The sequence below is a fragment of the Cydia splendana genome, chromosome 19 (assembly GCF_910591565.1).
Source record: "Cydia splendana chromosome 19, ilCydSple1.2, whole genome shotgun sequence".
Classification (NCBI taxonomy): Eukaryota; Metazoa; Arthropoda; class Insecta; order Lepidoptera; family Tortricidae; genus Cydia; species Cydia splendana.
The window spans coordinates 1781301-1804567 of NC_085978.1; the positions used below are offsets into that span (position 1 = coordinate 1781301).

The following is a 23267-nucleotide window of genomic DNA, read 5'->3' on the forward strand; positions in this document are numbered from 1 at the left end:
TAATAAAGAGAGAGAGATAAAGAGATTATACACAAATAATGTCTATAACATACCTATCTAAGGATCTAAAATAACACTCTTACTTAGTTAAGTTAAATCAATATCTAGGTACCTCTATCTAGGTTTCCTGGCTAAATTAGTATTCAGCATCAAACAATATTATTTTCTCTAATTTTATTGGCAAATATTTATTAAATGTTATTCAGCACAAGGTCGTACCGTACTGTGGCCTTCAAACGTGCGTCAAACACTACCCTAAATTTTCGTTGTCTTGTGTTCAGCTTCCCGGACGTGATGATGCCGTCATACGCCAAGTCCAAGTGGTACGCCGTGTTCTTCATCCTGTATATCATCACTGTGCTCTACGTGCTTATGAATTTAGTAAGTTTAGATTTCATACATTAGCATACATGTTAGTTTGTAAGGTATGTAGCATTAGTTACTTTAAATAAATGCTTTGATTGATTGATTGATATAGCCGGTTAAACAACTTTTTCAGTAGAAAAAGGCGCGAATTTCAAATTCTCTATGGGATGATTACCCTTCGCGCCTTCATTATTTAAATTTGTCGCTTTTTTCTACTGATGGAAATGGCTTGACAGACTATATTTAATATATGGCAGGTATGTCAACATCAACTTATGTATCGAACCGTCTGATTTTCTCAATTAACCGAAAATCGTCGAAATTTGAGCTGAATGCCCTATTTTCATTTTCACCCAACCACGGAAAAGACAAAAGGAACGGATACGGTTTTAGCAATAAAATAAAATAAATAAATAAATCATAAATATCATAGGACAATTTTACACAGAGCAATTAGCGTATTATCTTTGTATGCTGGAGACTTAATAATTTTTAAACGACTTAAAAAAAAATAGAACGTCGTAGTTTACTAATGGCGGCGAATCGCCGATACATGAGATATTAATGAGGTTTAGAGTCGCTCCAATCTATAATCTGAAAATCTTTGTTTTGTCAAAATCAGTGTGAGTTAGCTCAGACGAACTCTAATTTGTCTTATACCTTTAAACGAGCAATTATTTATATTTCGGGGATCTCGGAAACGCAGGGCCGTCTTAAACTATGCAGGGGTTCTTGGGCACAAAAATTTGGGGCCCTTTTGAAAAGTAAAGAAGCGAATTAAACTAACATTTTTCTACTATGATCTTCTATTTATTATGGGTAATCAAATATACTGTTACTGTCTGTTCTTCGGGGTCCCCTGAGGATGGGGGTCCTGGGCACGGGCCCCGTGTGCCCTTATGGTAAAGACGGTAGTGCGGAAACGGCTTTAACGATTGCGATGAAATTTGCTATATTCATATTATATTCATTTTATTTGTATTAATCATACATTGTCAGTGTTATCTTATAATTAGGTACATAGGTATGCGAGATGGAAGTCAAACATAAATACATTAATACAAAAAGAAAAATACAACAATAAAATTCTCAGATGTCATAAAAATTTAAAAATAATAGTTATCGTCGAGCTATTCATCCAAGAATTCAGCAACGGAATAATAGGCCTTTTGGATTAAAAACGACTTCAGTTTTAATATAAATCCTAAGTTGGTGCGAACGTTTTTTATACTCGTTGGGATCTTATTATAAAGTTTAGGTCCTTGTATGTGTAAGCAGAGAGCAGATTTTCTTAATCTATGTTTCGGCAGATCTAGGTCGTGTTGCCTCTGGTCCTGGAAGCGGTTGCTTGTCCATATTTTCCTCGGAAACTTTTCTAAATTTAGCCTAACATATTTAACTACCTCTAGAATTAACATAGAAGGTAACGTTAGAATATGGAAGTCCATAAATAACTGACGAGCTGGCGCGTCAGGGGCCACCCGTGCCATTTTCCTTATAATTTTCTTTTGTATGAGGAATGGTCTGTCCCTGTCAGCAGCCAGGCCCCATAAATCTACTCCATACGACAGAACAGAATGACAGTATGCATGGTAGGCTATCATTAGGTTCTCCTTAGACAGGATAGGCATAAGCCGAGATATTATATAGTAGGCCGAGTTGAGTTTGCTGCATATCCTGTCAATATGTTCCTGCCATTGCAGACCGGAGTCCAGAGTAAAACCCAAGAACTTAGCATGCATAACAAAAGTGACTGGAGTATTTTGTACGAGTACCGAGACTGAAGTGGCAGCAGCATCTGTGCTCCGCTTCAAGTTAAATTCTGTAATACTAGTTTTTTCAAGATTTAGTATCATTCCGTTTACAGTGAACCAATCCGAGAGGCGCAGAATGACAGACTGAACATTTCTTAGCAGCTGGTCCCTGCTCTCTGCATTCACAATGGCACAGATGTCGTCTGCGTACATTATAAAATCCACAATAGGCGAGTCAAAGGAAAGGTCGTTCATGAGGATAAGCAATATATTATTTCCTATATTTGATCCCTGGGGCACAGATCTGTCACCTATCGGGTTTAGACTCGATCATTCATTATTAACATCCGTAGATTGCTCCCTGTCACTCAAGAATGACATAATGACCTTCTGAGCAATTCCACGGACGCCGTAATGGCTCAACTTGCTCGCGATGAGACTGTGGTCGACTAGATCGAAAGCTCGTGATAAATCAAAGAAAACAGCAGCTACGCGCTTCCTATTTTCCAGTTTGTCCAACACCGTTCGCAACAATAGTCGAGCGGCACCGGTCGTGGATTTACCGGTTTGGTAGGCGTACTGCTGTTCACAGAGTGACTTGTTCATAATTAAGAATTTTGTTAGTCGATTACACAGTCCCATATCAAACATTTTCGACACAGCCGGAACAATCGATATAGGCCTGTAACATTTTTGTTCTTTCTGGGAGCCCTTTCCTTTGTAAACAGGTGTTACCTTTATTTTCTTTAGAGAGACAGGATAATTACCGTTACACGCGGACTTATTAAATAAATAGCACAATGCATACAAAAAATTAGCTGGAAGACTACGCAATATATAAGTCGGGAGACCATATATATCTTTAGTGCCCTTAGGCTTTATCTTTTTTATTATTGCTATGAGTTCCCCAACTGTGAATGGCGCAAGAAACATTGTTTTCGCAACACCTGGGACGTTCATTCGCAAATGATTCATTGCATTTGCAATCTCAGGTCTCTGTGGCGTATCACGCACGACAGATATGTAATTATGTAGTACGCGTTGAGGGATTCAGCAAGTTGAGTGTCCGAGCCAGTTGGGCCGCATACTGCATGCCGCATCACACTCAGCGCGCCTCCCCCCCGCGACCCCTTGTTTGTTTGTGATTTGATCATACGCCAAAGGGACCAGTGTTTGGTGCATTAGCAATCGATTGGTTTAGGTATTCTCTTTTTACCCTTTTAAGCAAACCGTCGTGCTTGCATTTACTAGAGAGATTTAAATTGCGCAGTTCTTTGTTTTCTGGGTAAAACCTCCGCAGCATGGACAAAAATTGAACAAAGTTTTTACTTTCGTTTGTCTTACTGTCACACCATGATTTTTCTTTAGCTACAATTGCGACTTTTTTTAGTGGAAAGTAACAGTTGAACTTATTTGCGAATGCCGTCATTATATTATCGAAATCAGCATACTCGTGCGAAAAATTAAGCCAGTCAATGTGTCCAATTGAACCTAGAAATGTGAATAGTTTATTTTGAGTCAGTAACCGCCTTAAACAATAGCTAGGGCGGTGATTCTTATCTGGGATATATATTTCGACACATACTGCAAGATGATCACTAATCGTACGATCAATTGGGTATGCTTTCAATTGATCCTTCATTAAATCAGTATAGCCGTGGTCTAAACACGTTTTGGATGTACCCTGAACTCTCGTTGGAAAGTTTACGTGCGACTTAAGGTTAAATAAATCCAAATGACCCAGTAATTCACGTTTCCGCTTCGTGGCTTGCAATAGGTCGATATTTACATCACCCATAATCAAGATATGAGCATTTTCGTTAATTATTGAGCTAAGCAATAACTCTAATTGATTAAAAAATATAGTAAAAACGCCCTCAGTATTGGAACGATAAATACATATTACAATTAAATTAATTTCAATTAATTGAATGGCAGCTATTTCAATATGCATCTCCATGGAATACTTACATAGGTCATCTCTTAGCAATACATCCAAACTACTGTGTACATAAATACAAACTCCGCCGTGCTTACGTAACTGGCGGCAGAAGTGGGAAACAAGATTGTAATTGGTAATATTTAATACCTCTATTTCGTTAGGTTCTAGCCAATGTTCCGTCATTAAGAATACATCACACTTTAAATCAGATTGAAGTAAACATTCAATATTATAAGTCTTATTACGAAGGCATTGAACATTTTGTTGTATGACGCGTAATTGTTTACATTCATTCCGTTTTGCAACAACGGCCCGATCAGCATTTTGCCCCTTTGTCCTATGCAGTCGTAGACCGGTTGTTGTTATCGGCGCAAACGCTGACGTCACGTTAGCTCCGTCTCTCTCCTTAGCGCGCACCGGTGCAAGCGGCAGGCGATGAGTGGGATGGTCCATCCTTCTGCTCGCCCCGCTTGTTGCGGGGATGAACGAGAAACCACTCTGAGATACGGACGCGCGGTGGCCATACCGTCGGCGAGTTGAAACGGTCAAATAGATGTTCAGGAATACCAATAATAAATGATGCGTGTCTAGTTGAATTTATATTGCGTTTCTCGACATAAAAGTCCGGGCTCTTTGCAATTTTGTTCAAAAATTTTGTCACAATTTCAACTGTGGTATTAGGTTAAAATGACCAAGCCTGGATGTATTTAATTCGCTCGACCGACTTTAATTCGTCATCCTCGCTCCCAACACCAACCATTACTTTGCGCTTCTGCCGACGTTTTTTTCTTCCGCTCACCTCTTTCCAGTCATTATCTAATTGTTGGGAGCATATTTCGTCATTGTGCAGTGCCACAGTTAGGGTTTCAACCTTTGGTTTGGTGGCCCCAACACTGGACAGCGGCGTATTCGTCAAAGATCGTGATGAATCGGGCGTCGAACACAGCGGCAGCGCTGCGTCACTCAACTCACGCACTTCATCGTGTCGCTTACCTGCTGCAGCGCTGCATTTATTTTTTAACGCAGCTACAGCGTTAAGACGCGCTTGGCGCGCAGGGCGCTGCAGCGCTTTTGGGGCTGCCACAGCAGGAACTGTAGGCTCGCGGGTAGTCTGCGGTGTTACGCTGGTGACTTCTGAATTTGGCTAGTTAACCACTTTGATTTGCACTTACATTAATTGATTTTGCTCAGTAATTTTTGTTTCCAAAGCACTCACTTTATTAACGAGCGTAGCTACTGTCTTTTGCAACTCACGAATGGCACTTTCTAATGCTTTTGACGACATTTTACCGGCGTTTACAATTAAAATAAGTAAAGCTAATGAGTACGTGGGTTACCCGCCCGAGGTTACCCGACCAGTATATGGGGGCGAAAACCGATCTAGCTAGGCCTTATCTCTGGAAAAACGCGCAAGATTTACACAAGAGTGACGATAGAATAATCAATATAGTGTCAATATTTCAGATGTTAGCCGTGGTATACGAGACGTTCACCCGCATAGAGCGCGAGAAGTGTCGCGCGCTGCTGCTGCACCGGCGCCGCGCCGCGCGCCACGCGTTCCGGCTGCTCGTGTCGCGCCGCGCGCCCGACGCCGTGCGGCTGCGACACTTCGCCGGCCTCATGCGACACTACGCGCCGCACTACAGTAAGCTACACTCTAATCTGCTGCTGCACCGGCGCCACGCGTTCCGGCTGCTCGTGTCGCGCCGCGCGCCCGACGCCGTGCGGCTGCGACACTTCGCCGGCCTCATGCGACACTACGCGCCGCACTACAGTAAGCTACACTCTAATCTGCTGCTGCACCGGCGCCACGCGTTCCGGCTGCTCGTGTCGCGCCGCGCGCCCGACGCCGTGCGGCTGCGACACTTCGCCGGCCTCATGCGACACTACGCGCCGCACTACAGTAAGCTACACTCTAATCTGCTGCTGCACCGGCGCCACGCGTTCCGGCTGCTCGTGTCGCGCCGCGCGCCCGACGCCGTGCGGCTGCGACACTTCGCCGGCCTCATGCGACACTACGCGCCGCACTACAGTAAGCTACACTCTAATCTGCTGCTGCACCGGCGCCACGCGTTCCGGCTGCTCGTGTCGCGCCGCGCGCCCGACGCCGTGCGGCTGCGACACTTCGCCGGCCTCATGCGACACTACGCGCCGCACTACAGTAAGCTACACTCTAATCTGCTGCTGCACCGGCGCCACGCGTTCCGGCTGCTCGTGTCGCGCCGCGCGCCCGACGCCGTGCGGCTGCGACACTTCGCCGGCCTCATGCGACACTACGCGCCGCACTACAGTAAGCTACACTCTAATCTGCTGCTGCACCGGCGCCACGCGTTCCGGCTGCTCGTGTCGCGCCGCGCGCCCGACGCCGTGCGGCTGCGACACTTCGCCGGCCTCATGCGACACTACGCGCCGCACTACAGTAAGCTACACTCTAATCTGCTGCTGCACCGGCGCCACGCGTTCCGGCTGCTCGTGTCGCGCCGCGCGCCCGACGCCGTGCGGCTGCGACACTTCGCCGGCCTCATGCGACACTACGCGCCGCACTACAGTAAGCTACACTCTAATCTGCTGCTGCACCGGCGCCACGCGTTCCGGCTGCTCGTGTCGCGCCGCGCGCCCGACGCCGTGCGGCTGCGACACTTCGCCGGCCTCATGCGACACTACGCGCCGCACTACAGTAAGCTACACTCTAATCTGCTGCTGCACCGGCGCCACGCGTTCCGGCTGCTCGTGTCGCGCCGCGCGCCCGACGCCGTGCGGCTGCGACACTTCGCCGGCCTCATGCGACACTACGCGCCGCACTACAGTAAGCTACACTCTAATCTGCTGCTGCACCGGCGCCACGCGTTCCGGCTGCTCGTGTCGCGCCGCGCGCCCGACGCCGTGCGGCTGCGACACTTCGCCGGCCTCATGCGACACTACGCGCCGCACTACAGTAAGCTACACTCTAATCTGCTGCTGCACCGGCGCCACGCGTTCCGGCTGCTCGTGTCGCGCCGCGCGCCCGACGCCGTGCGGCTGCGACACTTCGCCGGCCTCATGCGACACTACGCGCCGCACTACAGTAAGCTACACTCTAATCTGCTGCTGCACCGGCGCCACGCGTTCCGGCTGCTCGTGTCGCGCCGCGCGCCCGACGCCGTGCGGCTGCGACACTTCGCCGGCCTCATGCGACACTACGCGCCGCACTACAGTAAGCTACACTCTAATCTGCTGCTGCACCGGCGCCACGCGTTCCGGCTGCTCGTGTCGCGCCGCGCGCCCGACGCCGTGCGGCTGCGACACTTCGCCGGCCTCATGCGACACTACGCGCCGCACTACAGTAAGCTACACTCTAATCTGCTGCTGCACCGGCGCCACGCGTTCCGGCTGCTCGTGTCGCGCCGCGCGCCCGACGCCGTGCGGCTGCGACACTTCGCCGGCCTCATGCGACACTACGCGCCGCACTACAGTAAGCTACACTCTAATCTGCTGCTGCACCGGCGCCACGCGTTCCGGCTGCTCGTGTCGCGCCGCGCGCCCGACGCCGTGCGGCTGCGACACTTCGCCGGCCTCATGCGACACTACGCGCCGCACTACAGTAAGCTACACTCTAATCTGCTGCTGCACCGGCGCCACGCGTTCCGGCTGCTCGTGTCGCGCCGCGCGCCCGACGCCGTGCGGCTGCGACACTTCGCCGGCCTCATGCGACACTACGCGCCGCACTACAGTAAGCTACACTCTAATCTGCTGCTGCACCGGCGCCACGCGTTCCGGCTGCTCGTGTCGCGCCGCGCGCCCGACGCCGTGCGGCTGCGACACTTCGCCGGCCTCATGCGACACTACGCGCCGCACTACAGTAAGCTACACTCTAATCTGCTGCTGCACCGGCGCCACGCGTTCCGGCTGCTCGTGTCGCGCCGCGCGCCCGACGCCGTGCGGCTGCGACACTTCGCCGGCCTCATGCGACACTACGCGCCGCACTACAGTAAGCTACACTCTAATCTGCTGCTGCACCGGCGCCACGCGTTCCGGCTGCTCGTGTCGCGCCGCGCGCCCGACGCCGTGCGGCTGCGACACTTCGCCGGCCTCATGCGACACTACGCGCCGCACTACAGTAAGCTACACTCTAATCTGCTGCTGCACCGGCGCCACGCGTTCCGGCTGCTCGTGTCGCGCCGCGCGCCCGACGCCGTGCGGCTGCGACACTTCGCCGGCCTCATGCGACACTACGCGCCGCACTACAGTAAGCTACACTCTAATCTGCTGCTGCACCGGCGCCACGCGTTCCGGCTGCTCGTGTCGCGCCGCGCGCCCGACGCCGTGCGGCTGCGACACTTCGCCGGCCTCATGCGACACTACGCGCCGCACTACAGTAAGCTACACTCTAATCTGCTGCTGCACCGGCGCCACGCGTTCCGGCTGCTCGTGTCGCGCCGCGCGCCCGACGCCGTGCGGCTGCGACACTTCGCCGGCCTCATGCGACACTACGCGCCGCACTACAGTAAGCTACACTCTAATCTGCTGCTGCACCGGCGCCACGCGTTCCGGCTGCTCGTGTCGCGCCGCGCGCCCGACGCCGTGCGGCTGCGACACTTCGCCGGCCTCATGCGACACTACGCGCCGCACTACAGTAAGCTACACTCTAATCTGCTGCTGCACCGGCGCCACGCGTTCCGGCTGCTCGTGTCGCGCCGCGCGCCCGACGCCGTGCGGCTGCGACACTTCGCCGGTCTCATGCGACACTACGCGCCGCACTACAGTAAGCTACACTCTAATCTGCTGCTGCACCGGCGCCACGCGTTCCGGCTGCTCGTGTCGCGCCGCGCGCCCGACGCCGTGCGGCTGCGACACTTCGCCGGCCTCATGCGACACTACGCGCCGCACTACAGTAAGCTACACTCTAATCTGCTTCTGCACCGGCGCCACGCGTTCCGGCTGCTCGTGTCGCGCCGCGCGCCCGACGCCGTGCGGCTGCGACACTTCGCCGGCCTCATGCGACACTACGCGCCGCACTACAGTAAGCTACACTCTAATCTGCTGCTGCACCGGCGCCACGCGTTCCGGCTGCTCGTGTCGCGCCGCGCGCCCGACGCCGTGCGGCTGCGACACTTCGCCGGCCTCATGCGACACTACGCGCCGCACTACAGTAAGCTACACTCTAATCTGCTGCTGCACCGGCGCCACGCGTTCCGGCTGCTCGTGTCGCGCCGCGCGCCCGACGCCGTGCGGCTGCGACACTTCGCCGGCCTCATGCGACACTACGCGCCGCACTACAGTAAGCTACACTCTAATCTGCTGCTGCACCGGCGCCACGCGTTCCGGCTGCTCGTGTCGCGCCGCGCGCCCGACGCCGTGCGGCTGCGACACTTCGCCGGCCTCATGCGACACTACGCGCCGCACTACAGTAAGCTACACTCTAATCTGCTGCTGCACCGGCGCCACGCGTTCCGGCTGCTCGTGTCGCGCCGCGCGCCCGACGCCGTGCGGCTGCGACACTTCGCCGGCCTCATGCGACACTACGCGCCGCACTACAGTAAGCTACACTCTAATCTGCTGCTGCACCGGCGCCACGCGTTCCGGCTGCTCGTGTCGCGCCGCGCGCCCGACGCCGTGCGGCTGCGACACTTCGCCGGCCTCATGCGACACTACGCGCCGCACTACAGTAAGCTACACTCTAATCTGCTGCTGCACCGGCGCCACGCGTTCCGGCTGCTCGTGTCGCGCCGCGCGCCCGACGCCGTGCGGCTGCGACACTTCGCCGGCCTCATGCGACACTACGCGCCGCACTACAGTAAGCTACACTCTAATCTGCTGCTGCACCGGCGCCACGCGTTCCGGCTGCTCGTGTCGCGCCGCGCGCCCGACGCCGTGCGGCTGCGACACTTCGCCGGCCTCATGCGACACTACGCGCCGCACTACAGTAAGCTACACTCTAATCTGCTGCTGCACCGGCGCCACGCGTTCCGGCTGCTCGTGTCGCGCCGCGCGCCCGACGCCGTGCGGCTGCGACACTTCGCCGGCCTCATGCGACACTACGCGCCGCACTACAGTAAGCTACACTCTAATCTGCTGCTGCACCGGCGCCACGCGTTCCGGCTGCTCGTGTCGCGCCGCGCGCCCGACGCCGTGCGGCTGCGACACTTCGCCGGCCTCATGCGACACTACGCGCCGCACTACAGTAAGCTACACTCTAATCTGCTGCTGCACCGGCGCCACGCGTTCCGGCTGCTCGTGTCGCGCCGCGCGCCCGACGCCGTGCGGCTGCGACACTTCGCCGGCCTCATGCGACACTACGCGCCGCACTACAGTAAGCTACACTCTAATCTGCTGCTGCACCGGCGCCACGCGTTCCGGCTGCTCGTGTCGCGCCGCGCGCCCGACGCCGTGCGGCTGCGACACTTCGCCGGCCTCATGCGACACTACGCGCCGCACTACAGTAAGCTACACTCTAATCTGCTGCTGCACCGGCGCCACGCGTTCCGGCTGCTCGTGTCGCGCCGCGCGCCCGACGCCGTGCGGCTGCGACACTTCGCCGGCCTCATGCGACACTACGCGCCGCACTACAGTAAGCTACACTCTAATCTGCTGCTGCACCGGCGCCACGCGTTCCGGCTGCTCGTGTCGCGCCGCGCGCCCGACGCCGTGCGGCTGCGACACTTCGCCGGCCTCATGCGACACTACGCGCCGCACTACAGTAAGCTACACTCTAATCTGCTGCTGCACCGGCGCCACGCGTTCCGGCTGCTCGTGTCGCGCCGCGCGCCCGACGCCGTGCGGCTGCGACACTTCGCCGGCCTCATGCGACACTACGCGCCGCACTACAGTAAGCTACACTCTAATCTGCTGCTGCACCGGCGCCACGCGTTCCGGCTGCTCGTGTCGCGCCGCGCGCCCGACGCCGTGCGGCTGCGACACTTCGCCGGCCTCATGCGACACTACGCGCCGCACTACAGTAAGCTACACTCTAATCTGCTGCTGCACCGGCGCCACGCGTTCCGGCTGCTCGTGTCGCGCCGCGCGCCCGACGCCGTGCGGCTGCGACACTTCGCCGGCCTCATGCGACACTACGCGCCGCACTACAGTAAGCTACACTCTAATCTGCTGCTGCACCGGCGCCACGCGTTCCGGCTGCTCGTGTCGCGCCGCGCGCCCGACGCCGTGCGGCTGCGACACTTCGCCGGCCTCATGCGACACTACGCGCCGCACTACAGTAAGCTACACTCTAATCTGCTGCTGCACCGACGCCACGCGTTCCGGCTGCTCGTGTCGCGCCGCGCGCCCGACGCCGTGCGGCTGCGACACTTCGCCGGCCTCATGCGACACTACGCGCCGCACTACAGTAAGCTACACTCTAATCTGCTGCTGTACCGGCGCCACGCGTTCCGGCTGCTCGTGTCGCGCCGCGCGCCCGACGCCGTGCGGCTGCGACACTTCGCCGGCCTCATGCGACACTACGCGCCGCACTACAGTAAGCTACACTCTAATCTGCTGCTGCACCGGCGCCACGCGTTCCGGCTGCTCGTGTCGCGCCGCGCGCCCGACGCCGTGCGGCTGCGACACTTCGCCGGCCTCATGCGACACTACGCGCCGCACTACAGTAAGCTACACTCTAATCTGCTGCTGCACCGGCGCCACGCGTTCCGGCTGCTCGTGTCGCGCCGCGCGCCCGACGCCGTGCGGCTGCGACACTTCGCCGGCCTCATGCGACACTACGCGCCGCACTACAGTAAGCTACACTCTAATCTGCTGCTGCACCGGCGCCACGCGTTCCGGCTGCTCGTGTCGCGCCGCGCGCCCGACGCCGTGCGGCTGCGACACTTCGCCGGCCTCATGCGACACTACGCGCCGCACTACAGTAAGCTACACTCTAATCTGCTGCTGCACCGGCGCCACGCGTTCCGGCTGCTCGTGTCGCGCCGCGCGCCCGACGCCGTGCGGCTGCGACACTTCGCCGGCCTCATGCGACACTACGCGCCGCACTACAGTAAGCTACACTCTAATCTGCTGCTGCACCGGCGCCACGCGTTCCGGCTGCTCGTGTCGCGCCGCGCGCCCGACGCCGTGCGGCTGCGACACTTCGCCGGCCTCATGCGACACTACGCGCCGCACTACAGTAAGCTACACTCTAATCTGCTGCTGCACCGGCGCCACGCGTTCCGGCTGCTCGTGTCGCGCCGCGCGCCCGACGCCGTGCGGCTGCGACACTTCGCCGGCCTCATGCGACACTACGCGCCGCACTACAGTAAGCTACACTCTAATCTGCTGCTGCACCGGCGCCACGCGTTCCGGCTGCTCGTGTCGCGCCGCGCGCCCGACGCCGTGCGGCTGCGACACTTCGCCGGCCTCATGCGACACTACGCGCCGCACTACAGTAAGCTACACTCTAATCTGCTGCTGCACCGGCGCCACGCGTTCCGGCTGCTCGTGTCGCGCCGCGCGCCCGACGCCGTGCGGCTGCGACACTTCGCCGGCCTCATGCGACACTACGCGCCGCACTACAGTAAGCTACACTCTAATCTGCTGCTGCACCGGCGCCACGCGTTCCGGCTGCTCGTGTCGCGCCGCGCGCCCGACGCCGTGCGGCTGCGACACTTCGCCGGCCTCATGCGACACTACGCGCCGCACTACAGTAAGCTACACTCTAATCTGCTGCTGCACCGGCGCCACGCGTTCCGGCTGCTCGTGTCGCGCCGCGCGCCCGACGCCGTGCGGCTGCGACACTTCGCCGGCCTCATGCGACACTACGCGCCGCACTACAGTAAGCTACACTCTAATCTGCTGCTGCACCGGCGCCACGCGTTCCGGCTGCTCGTGTCGCGCCGCGCGCCCGACGCCGTGCGGCTGCGACACTTCGCCGGCCTCATGCGACACTACGCGCCGCACTACAGTAAGCTACACTCTAATCTGCTGCTGCACCGGCGCCACGCGTTCCGGCTGCTCGTGTCGCGCCGCGCGCCCGACGCCGTGCGGCTGCGACACTTCGCCGGCCTCATGCGACACTACGCAATGATTGAGGTAATGCGTGTTTTGCTGACTAGACGCACGCGCCGCGCGAGGCTTAAAACGTGTTAAGGTGCATTGCACCGAACAGTAAGTTACACCCTAATGAAACCGTACAACCATGGAGGCCAAAATCTATTAAGAACATATAGTTTGGTACTAGCATGCCCTCCCATCCCGAAGGCGTTATAATTATTCTCAAATCGATATCATAGATGGCGCTAAATGTCACAATCAGCCATTATGAAATTTTTATACTACATATTAAGATGGATTAAGAGATATTTAAAGTGTCATAAATTAAAATCATTATAAATGAAATACAAACATTAATAACAACACGAATTCAATGCAATAATTTACAAAATTTGAAACCACAATTATATTGCGACTGGCTACGTTATGAGCAACAGCGCAGGACAATTATGTCGAGCTGTCGAAGTAATATTGAATAATGTCACTAGATGGAGCCACCACGATTCTAGTAAGACCTACGATTCTAGTACCTAATCATTCCAAAACGAAACGAGTGTGGGTTTCTTTTCCTACGTTTTGATTTTCGTTTTAAGACATGATGTGAAGTTTGATTTAGATTAGAATAATTACATTTGAGTTATAAATTTCGGAATTTAAGTACTTAGTATAAAACGTTCGCCTGGACTGGCCTTGCCCATCGCTTGCCGCCTCCGAGTGTGTCTGGGTATCAATACCGTTATCGCAGCGCGGCACTCACACGTCTCTAAATATCTGTTGTGTTTACATCCCGCACGGGCCGCTGTATAAAGATACTTTAGAAAGCTTTTTCGATATTTGTAGTCAATTAATAATAGAAAATCCCAATGATGTTTTTCTCGTAACAGGTGACTTTAATATCTCAGACGCTCAGTGGGCTACATCTGACAGTTCTAAAATGGAACTAATTGGGGGTACTAATACTTTGCATGTACAGTTACTTAGCGAGTTTCTATCATATTCAGGTTTAAAACAGTACAATTGTTGCCTAAACTGTAATCAACGAATCCTGGATCTTATTTTTTGCAATAAAAACTGCACAATATCGGCAAGCGACGATCCTTTAACACCGGAAGATTTGCACCATAAGGCTCTTCAAATAGAACTTAATATTGTTTACACGATTCCTCTTAAACCAGCCCCTACCTTTGTATATCGTTTCTTCGATGCAAACTTCAATGAAATAAACCTCGAGTTATCTAAAATCGCCTGGTCAGAACGCTTTTCGGGCCGTACTTTGGACGATTGTGTTTCGATATTTTATAATATATTAAATAACTTAATTGATAGACATGTTCCTAAGGTCCCCCAACGGTTCTCTTGTTCTAAGCCCCCATGGTATACCAAACCGCTTAGAAGATTGCTGAATGAAAAAAAGAAATACCATAAGCTGTGGAAGACGTACGGTAACCCTTTAGACCATGACACTTATAAACTTTTAAAGAAAAGAATATCAAAATTGGAGCCCGAATGTTATAAAAATTATATTAGTTATACTGAAACTAAGATTAATGCTAACCCTAAATTCTTCTGGACTTATATAAAATCTACGTTTTCTAAAAGAGGTCTTCCACAGGTTATGCAATATAAGGGTGTGGCAGCTTCAAGTGGTACACAAATTTGTAATTTCTTCAATGAACACTTTCACTCAGTTTTTGAAAAACCAGCTAGTGGTTCCTTTGATATAAATAACCTCCCATTAACAAGTGACTCAATTTTAGACATTGATACAATTTACATAACCAAAGAATTAGTTTATAAATATCTTAAATCCATAAATGTAAATAAAGGGGCCGGTCCTGATTCTATACATCCTGTAATAATCAATAAATGCTCTCCTAATTTAGTAGAACCCGTTACATTACTTTTTAAAAAGTCCCTTACAGACGGATGCGTGCCCTCTTTGTGGAAACGTGCACTAGTCACTCCTATACCTAAAGGTGAAATTAGCCATGACATAGAAAAATATCGACCAATCTCGAAACTGTGTCAATTTGGTAAGATTTTGGAAAAAATTGTAACCGATCAGTTATCCACTGCCATACGGCGTCACATTATTCCAAACCAGCATGGTTTTATTAAGGGCCGGAGTGTTGAATCCAACCTTATATCCTACACGGAGATCTTATTGGACGCACTAGATAATAACTATCAAGTAGACGCTGTGTATACTGATTTTGCCAAGGCCTTCGATAAGGTTTGTCATGAACGCTTACTGTTGAAGCTTTGGCATATCGGTATACACGGCGACCTTCTCCGATGGATAAAATCTTACATAGAGAATCGTTCGCAGGCTGTGGCAGTGGGTGGATATACTTCTCAGTACAGGCCTATTACGTCTGGTGTTCCACAAGGGTCTCATTTGGGGCCTTTGTTGTTTGTCATATACATCAATGATATTTCTGCATGCATAAAAAATTCAAACTTACTGTTATATGCTGACGATGCAAAGATATTTAGAGTCATACGTAATGTGGACGACTGCAAAGCCTTACAAAAAGACTTGGATCTTTTTGAGACTTATTGTATTGATAATAAGTTGTCTATAAATCCAGACAAATGTTCCGTTATAAGTTTTAGCAGGAAAAGGAATAGTATTAATTTTGATTATAAACTTTGCGATAAAAAATTAGGTCGTGTTCACCAGATTCGAGATCTCGGTGTCATAATGGACTCTAAACTCACTTTTATACCTCACATTGATGACTTGTTAGGTAAAGCATTTAAGAAGTTAGGATTTATACTACGCGTAGGTAAACCATTTAAGAAACTTTTAACTTATAAGGTATTATTTAACAGTTATGTTCGTAGTCGTTTGGAATTTGCAAGTGCTGTGTGGAGCCCACTGTATAAAATACATAGTGATAGGATAGAGAGAGTTCAAAAAAAGTTTGCTAAGACAATAGAATACAGAATTAGAAATAAATACTCGGATTACGCCACCGCAATGAGAGTACATAATATAACATCCCTTAGTTATCGCCGAGAACGTACCGATATCTTAACCCTTTATAAAATTATTAATAATATTATTGATGCTCCGTTTTTATTACATTCACTTTCCTTCAGAGTCCCTCGACGTTGTGAACGTGCTTGCAGGAAAAAAACCCTCTTTTACATCCCCCATAGTCGGACTGCTTACGCAAAAAATAGTTTTGTTAGAAGGGCGTGCAGGTTGTACAACGAAAAATTTCTGAGCCTTGATATTTTCTGTGAGAAACTTAATAGATTTAAAACACTATCTATGCAGTGTAATAACTAATAACCCAAATGTTTAGATTGGCGCTATAACGAAATAATCTCAGTATTAGATGTTACTGCTTTTTATAATTTCTTTATTAATACATAGTTAACAAATCCTGAGAATTCAGTTTGTAAACAATTAGTAACAATACCATAAGGTTGTTATAATACTCTTATATTTTTATTCTCATAATTTTTTTTCTTTTCTTTTTTTTGTGTTTTGTTTTTGCACGCACAAATAGCTCTGTTTTACTATGTAGAAACTACTTAATAAGCATGATGTTAAAATATTTTCATTAAGGAAACTGTAAGTCTAGTTTTAAGAAAAGTTCCAGTGTTATATATAACTATAAAAGACTGTTTGTTTCTTAAATAAATAAATAAAAAAATAAAAAAAATAAGTTTTTTTTTCTTTTTGAGAGATATTTACAGTGTTTGTCAAAAATGTAAAAATTAGTAACGCTGGTGTAGGTGGTATTTAGATAAGTAGGTATGTAGTACTCGAGAATAAGTAGCCAAATTTCGTATCTTTAGCTAAGTGCTATATTGGCGCAGTTGGCAAACAATTGCTTTGATGCATAGAGGTACCTAGTTCGATCCCCAGTAAAGTGTGTGAACTTTTTGTAATTTTTTACACTTAAATTTTATATTATTTTATTTTTATTTATTTTTTTAATCTTTATTGCAGAAATAAAGTACAAATGGCGGACTTAATGCCTAAAGACATTCTCAACCGTAAATTTTGTATTGTTGATTGATCAAGCGAGTGCAAAGCATACAATATTTTATTTAACTTTTTGTTAATTTAGTTTTTCCAAATTATTCTAAGCGGCGTAGCGTTATTTTTTTATTCAGTTTAAAGCTATGCTCGCGAGGTCTACAGAGGGCCTACCGGAAACCACGTTGCTCACAGCGCCACTAGTTTATTAATTTTCCTTAAGTTGTAAACAACGATCGGCTTTAACCGCGAAAATCGAAGTTTGTAAGACTTCGAGAGTTAGACCAAGCTAAATTGACAGGGATTTTGATAGCACAGACTGTGCAAGAGTTTTTTTTAATTCATAATTTAATAGAAGTTTGACGTTTAAATAACACTAATAAAATAGCTTGGTAGGACTGATGCCACTCTAACTACGATGAGTAAAAGAGAAAGATGCCCATGGAATATTCGGTGTTCGCGGGTCGCGGGGCCTGCCTACCGCTGGGCCCGCTGGTATTCAGACGAACTTTTTTGACGGACGGACTCCGACAATTACTTACTGCACTCATGACTACGACGCGACGGGGAGTACGGCCGATTTATTAATTTTGAGCACATTTATGGCGCATGATTTTGTTACTCGATAGTCTGTTGAAAATGATATATCTTAGATAGAACACCATTTAACAAATTGACCAAGTCAAATCCCACAGTACAGCAATAAGACCTCAGTATTTAATATATAAATATGTTTTTATAAATACTAAAATACATATACGTACGTAACACCCAAAACTCGTCACACAAATAGATGCCCTTACAGGATTTGAACCCGGACCATCGGCTTCATAGGCAGGGTTACCTACTAATCCTACTATACCAGACCGGTTCTCAAAACGATGACATGCTATTTATGAAATAGATGAGCGAAATTAAGAATCTTAAGTGATATTGATCACTTGTAATACGAATATTACGATTACGAGTGATCAATATCACTCGATTATATGATTATATTATTAGTCCTTTAGTGGTAATAGTATTGAACTGACAATACGGCGTATTATGTCTATAGGTTTGTATTTATATTTAATTTAATATGTGCTTATTTTCGATTTCAAATTGTTCGTATCGCCGCCTGCGCAACCTTGCGCAGCCTCTCAAGGCCGCGTCTGCACAGCGACCAAAACTGCACACTCAGATTTATAAGGTGCGCCTGTGTGCGTAAGTAAACTACTGTACAACTAGGTACATACATAGGCGAGAACGCCAGTCATGTGTGCCGTCAGGGGGGTGTCACTACGCAGTTTAGGTACATTTGGCCGGCGCGCCGCGCGGGCCGGCGTATGGCAGTGGGCTGCCGCTCGGCTCGCACGATGTGGCGCTCGCGCAAAATTGAAAATACACAATGGCTTCGAAACCTATATCTCGATCTAATCCGTATAAAAGATATTGTTGTTATTGTACTGTTTACGGGTGTCTGAAAAACAAGGAAGTGAAGGAAGTAGAAATAACATTTTATTAAATTCCGGACGATATTGAAAGGTGAATTTAAACTTTAAAACATAACATAAATACTAAATAATCAAATTCGATAACTAATTCGTTTTGTTTGCATAAAACTAAAGCGCTTTAGACCAATTTAAAATGATTATTGGTTGCCCAAAACAATATTAGGAACTGACCAACATATTTTCAAAGGAATACGGCTGTGGCATACCTACCTACCTATTTCCGAAGAATCAGACATACTATCTCCGGATAAAAAAAAATATGTTTACAGAATCAACGTTTGTAATTCGTAGTATTCGTACATATTAATCTTAAAAATAATAAATCGGTAGGTATAGGTACAAAAACTTGTCAAGTTTCAACCCTGTGGTCCCTGTGCCGACGCTCACAGCTCGGTCATAAAACTGCGACGCGCAAGGAAGATTCACGGTTCGTGCGCGGTTACGTTAGGGTTGCCAACCGTACTATATTATATAGTATTGTACTATATTTTGGCTCTCTGTACTATATACTTTTGGAAAAATATATAGTACGCTAAAATACTATATTTCCGATTAAACGTATATTACACTCATGTTTAGTATTTTATCTGAAAGTACTATATTTTTTTGGAATGTACTATATTTTTATTCCTTATTCTGGAAAATACTATATTCCACCAAAAAAAAGTTGGCAACCCTAGGTTACGTAGGTATATAAGTTTCAATTTTGCTTGCAGGCGGCGAGTATAGGTATAATTTTATACCTAAATGTGACTTTTGTGAACGAGTGAATTTTCTGTACGGTAGTACTATTAGTTATTCTGTGGTGCCGTCATGTGCCCTCCTATTCTAACCAGACTTCTTTCTAATAGGGGCGACAGGAACAGCATGCACGGTTTGAAATGAAACTGGAGTCGGTTAGTAGTGCACCGCGAAAGACCGATCCTTAGGCTTATGATACACTTGTAAGTTTTACTTACGTAAATAGGGACACAGCTATACTACAGAATGAGATATAAATATTGTTATCGCATTCTACCAAATACCTTTGTCCCTACTTACCTAAGTTAAACTTACAATTGTATCTTAGGCTTTATTGATACCTGCGACTTACGTCAAATTTAAAACATTAACTAACTATTAAGTAGGTACATACGTTGTATATTCATTCGGAAAATTATTAAGCACGTTATATGCCTGTTAATATTTGTTTTTAGAGCAAATAGGAGTATAGTGTTTTTGAATTTTAAAATACTATGAAATAAATTGTGTTATGCCTTTTGTACGAAAATGCAAATTTTTAACATGAAGTAAATTTTTAATAAATAAATATTATAGGGACATTCTTACACAAATTTACTAAGTCCCACGGTAAGCTCAAGAAGGCTTGTTTTGTGGGTACCTACTCAGACAACGATACATATAATATACAAATACTTAAATACATAGAAAACATACATGACTCGGGAACAAATATCTGTGCTTATTATACAAATAAATGCCCTTACCGGGATTCGAACCCAGGACCTTCGGCTTCATAGGCAGCGTCACTACTCACTACCCACTAGGCCAGACAGATCGTCAACCTTTATCTTTGCAGGGATCAAAATATCTTAAATATATTTTTTTTTTAGTTTTGGTCACCTATTGAGCATACTAGACTATTCAAAAATAAAGAAAAAATCCAATATTTTCCAGTTTCGGAAAATCATACGTATCATATTTGATACAATGTCAATCCCTCGACATACTATTTAGAAGAAAAATGTGGGTTTTAATAAAAATAAAACATGTAATGCAGCAGAAATCATCATTTATTGCTAATTAAACCCAATCTAAAGCATCAGATGACTATTACACCTGTAAATATAAATTATATCTACGAATACCTGAACACATTCATGGAAGAAAAATTTGATCCCGTAAAGTTACAAAAAAGTCGCCAAAAAAAGTTGTGTAAAATAGGAAAAGTAAACAAATAATTAAAAAGTAAAAAAAATATATACTTAGGAAGCATTTTTTGCCATAAACATATTTTTCCGCGCTACAGGCTACGGCGTAGTAAACTTATTTTGATGACAACTTGGCAATGTATTAAATGTAATACAATCCTTTTGATATGACTTCTGAGTTCTTGGCAATGTATCAAATATACTACACAACAGTTTCATGTAAAAATTCTGTGCATTAAATGTTTTTAGATTAGACCACAATGTAAATATTTATGCCCTAACAGATAGTAAATGCATCAAAATGTAGATTATGGAAAAATATATAAGTACGTATCTAAGAAATAAGTGCCAAACTTTCAGTGCGAAACGAAATCTGTTGTTTCCGCGGCGCCATGTTGATTATTACTAATTAATTTAAAATGACACTTGTGTCCATTATTTTTTTCTATAATAAAGGAGGTAGCTCGACATATTAATGGAAAAATATTTTATTAGATAATAAAGTGAACCTGATAGGTTTTTTAAAGTTCCACGTATCACGGGTGTTACAATGCTAAAATAAGGGTTAAGAAATCGGTTAATAGTTTGAATGGATTGGCAAGAACCAGAACAATTAATGAACAAGAATATTTTTTCTTTATTTAATGGAGTAAAAGGGGCATTGCGATTATTCCGATACCTAGATTTTTCGGTGAGTTGAGCTGAGCATAATGAAATGAACTCGAAAGTTACAAGTTGATTGTTTTCTAAAAAGAAATCCTAATTACACTTACAATTCTTTTTTAATTTTCAATATGAAAAAAATCGACCCCTCAAGAAGGTCAAGGTTACTTTTTTGAACGTCCTCTTACTAAACATATAATAAGTAGGTAGGTATACAAATTAAACTAACCTAATTTCTGATTCGGGAGGCCCTATCATCGACATCGAAATTTCTTTAAATTTCGCTCGTTATGGTAGTCCCTCTGATGTTTGATATCATAACAAATTAAATAGGTACCTACCTTACCTAACTTTCCTAAATCATTGATACACTTTAACCGTATTGTTTCAATTTTCCGTATAAATTATAAGTCATTCAAGATTTACCTCCGACGTTTCGAGGACGGCGTTGCCCCGTCGCCGCCGTCAACGCCGTCCTCTTCGGACTTCGGAGGTAAATCTTAAAACTTAAATACATGAATAAATTGTGAAAGTTTAAATAAGTATAGTGTTGTTCAAAATATACTTATCTGAAGTGATAAATAACCATTTACCCGACTACCTGGCTTGTTGAAGGTCACTGTGAGATTTTCTATTGTTTGAGTCGTGTATCCTTTTCGAGTTTAATGATAAGGAATTCGTTGTTAACCCATTTCTATTAGAAAATATGTTTATTTATATTCCTCGGACCATTACGTTCGCATGTTGTGATTTTAAATTTATTTGCTTAGTGTTTATTTTAGAACCTTCACCCACGTTCATTAATATATTTTTTAATACAGTTGCTCAAAAAGTGCTACTTTACGTAGCTGTTTAGCGTGCGGAAAGTTGGTTATCTCGAACTAGTCCTTTTTACTTTTCCAATTTTTTTAAATTTATACTTGTTCCAATTCACGACTACTTATTGATGAGTGTTAATATTAGTTTCCTTTAAACGTCGTAATCAGCATAAAAACCTACTGTTAATGTAAGAATATGAAAAATATACATATTTCATATTTTAATACTTACCTCTTCATCATTATAACACGTTTATTTTTTAATATTGAATATTGAAAATTCCGTTCTTAATAAGGTGTCTGAATGGAACGGAATACCTGCCAAACGCCCATAGATATAATATACTTAAAGACGACGTCTAAGCGAGCTGTCACTGTTACCACTTTTGTTTAGTGTACGATTAACAATGTTTTACTCATTTTTTCGCAACTGTATTAAAAAACGTCGTTCGATACACGTGCGGAAATGTCATTCTTCACTCGTCTGCGGCTCGTGGCAAGATATCTCGGTACTCGTGAAGTAATGACATACCTTCCGCACTAGCATCGAAATGTACTATATTATGGGTACTGTAATATAAAAATATTTCATTAATTTATTAAAATCAGAAACATTGTAGTAGGAAGTAAGTACCTAATATAAAATATAACACGAATCCCGGAATGCCCACTGCATATCCGTATCAGCAGAATGATTGAGGTCATTAACCCCGTGTGGCACCGACTTGCCTGATAACTGATTATTTCACTTGAAATTGGGATTAGGTATTAAGCGCTTATGACACTATACCCACATACTGAAACCGCAAGAGTGTGTAAACTGTCTAAGGAGACACTTCCATAGGTATTTAGGTATTTGTTGTAAGTGTTGGCCTTTCCTTTTTGACACAAAATGGTCATGGTCTTTTCTATTTGATAATAAATCTAAGACAATACCGCGTTATAATTATATATCTATTTACCAATATAAATTTTTAATTTAATATGCGCATACTTTTTACTTACAATTTTATTTAATGAACGTTTCAAATAGTTTGTATCGGCGCAACCTTGGGCCTCTCAAGGCCATGTGTACGGCAACCAATGCAACGCTTAGCGCCCAGAATTATTTATTAAAACTGATCGTACCGCAATGCCTTGTTCTTTTTGCCCTAACGTGATGCGTACCTACAAGATAACTTCAATCCAGCATAAGAGTCGCTCTTTGATTATGCATTATTGTGTATCTCAAAGTCACAGTTATGCTGGTTTACTCGAACGCTCGTCGTGCCGAAGCAAGGTAAGCGATAAGAACATGACCTGTGATTTGTAAGGAAACTTTGACCCCTTACTAAAGTACCCA

At 47.0% G+C, this 23267-nt stretch overlaps 1 protein-coding gene and 1 long non-coding RNA gene across 2 annotated transcripts in view; one reads left to right on the top strand and one right to left on the bottom strand.

Moving 5' to 3' along the window:
• Positions 1–23267, bottom strand: part of LOC134799941 (uncharacterized) — a 159117-nt gene that overhangs the window by 120031 nt on the left and 15819 nt on the right. The window lies entirely within an intron of this gene.
• LOC134799927 (two pore channel protein 1-like) overlaps positions 1–23267 on the top strand; it is a 53668-nt gene that overhangs the window by 16864 nt on the left and 13537 nt on the right. Inside the window, exons 7-8 of the mRNA XM_063772365.1 lie at positions 282–381; positions 5527–5707. Of these exons, the coding sequence (XP_063628435.1) occupies positions 282–381; positions 5527–5707 (281 nt within the window). The remainder of the gene's footprint in view (positions 1–281; positions 382–5526; positions 5708–23267) is intronic.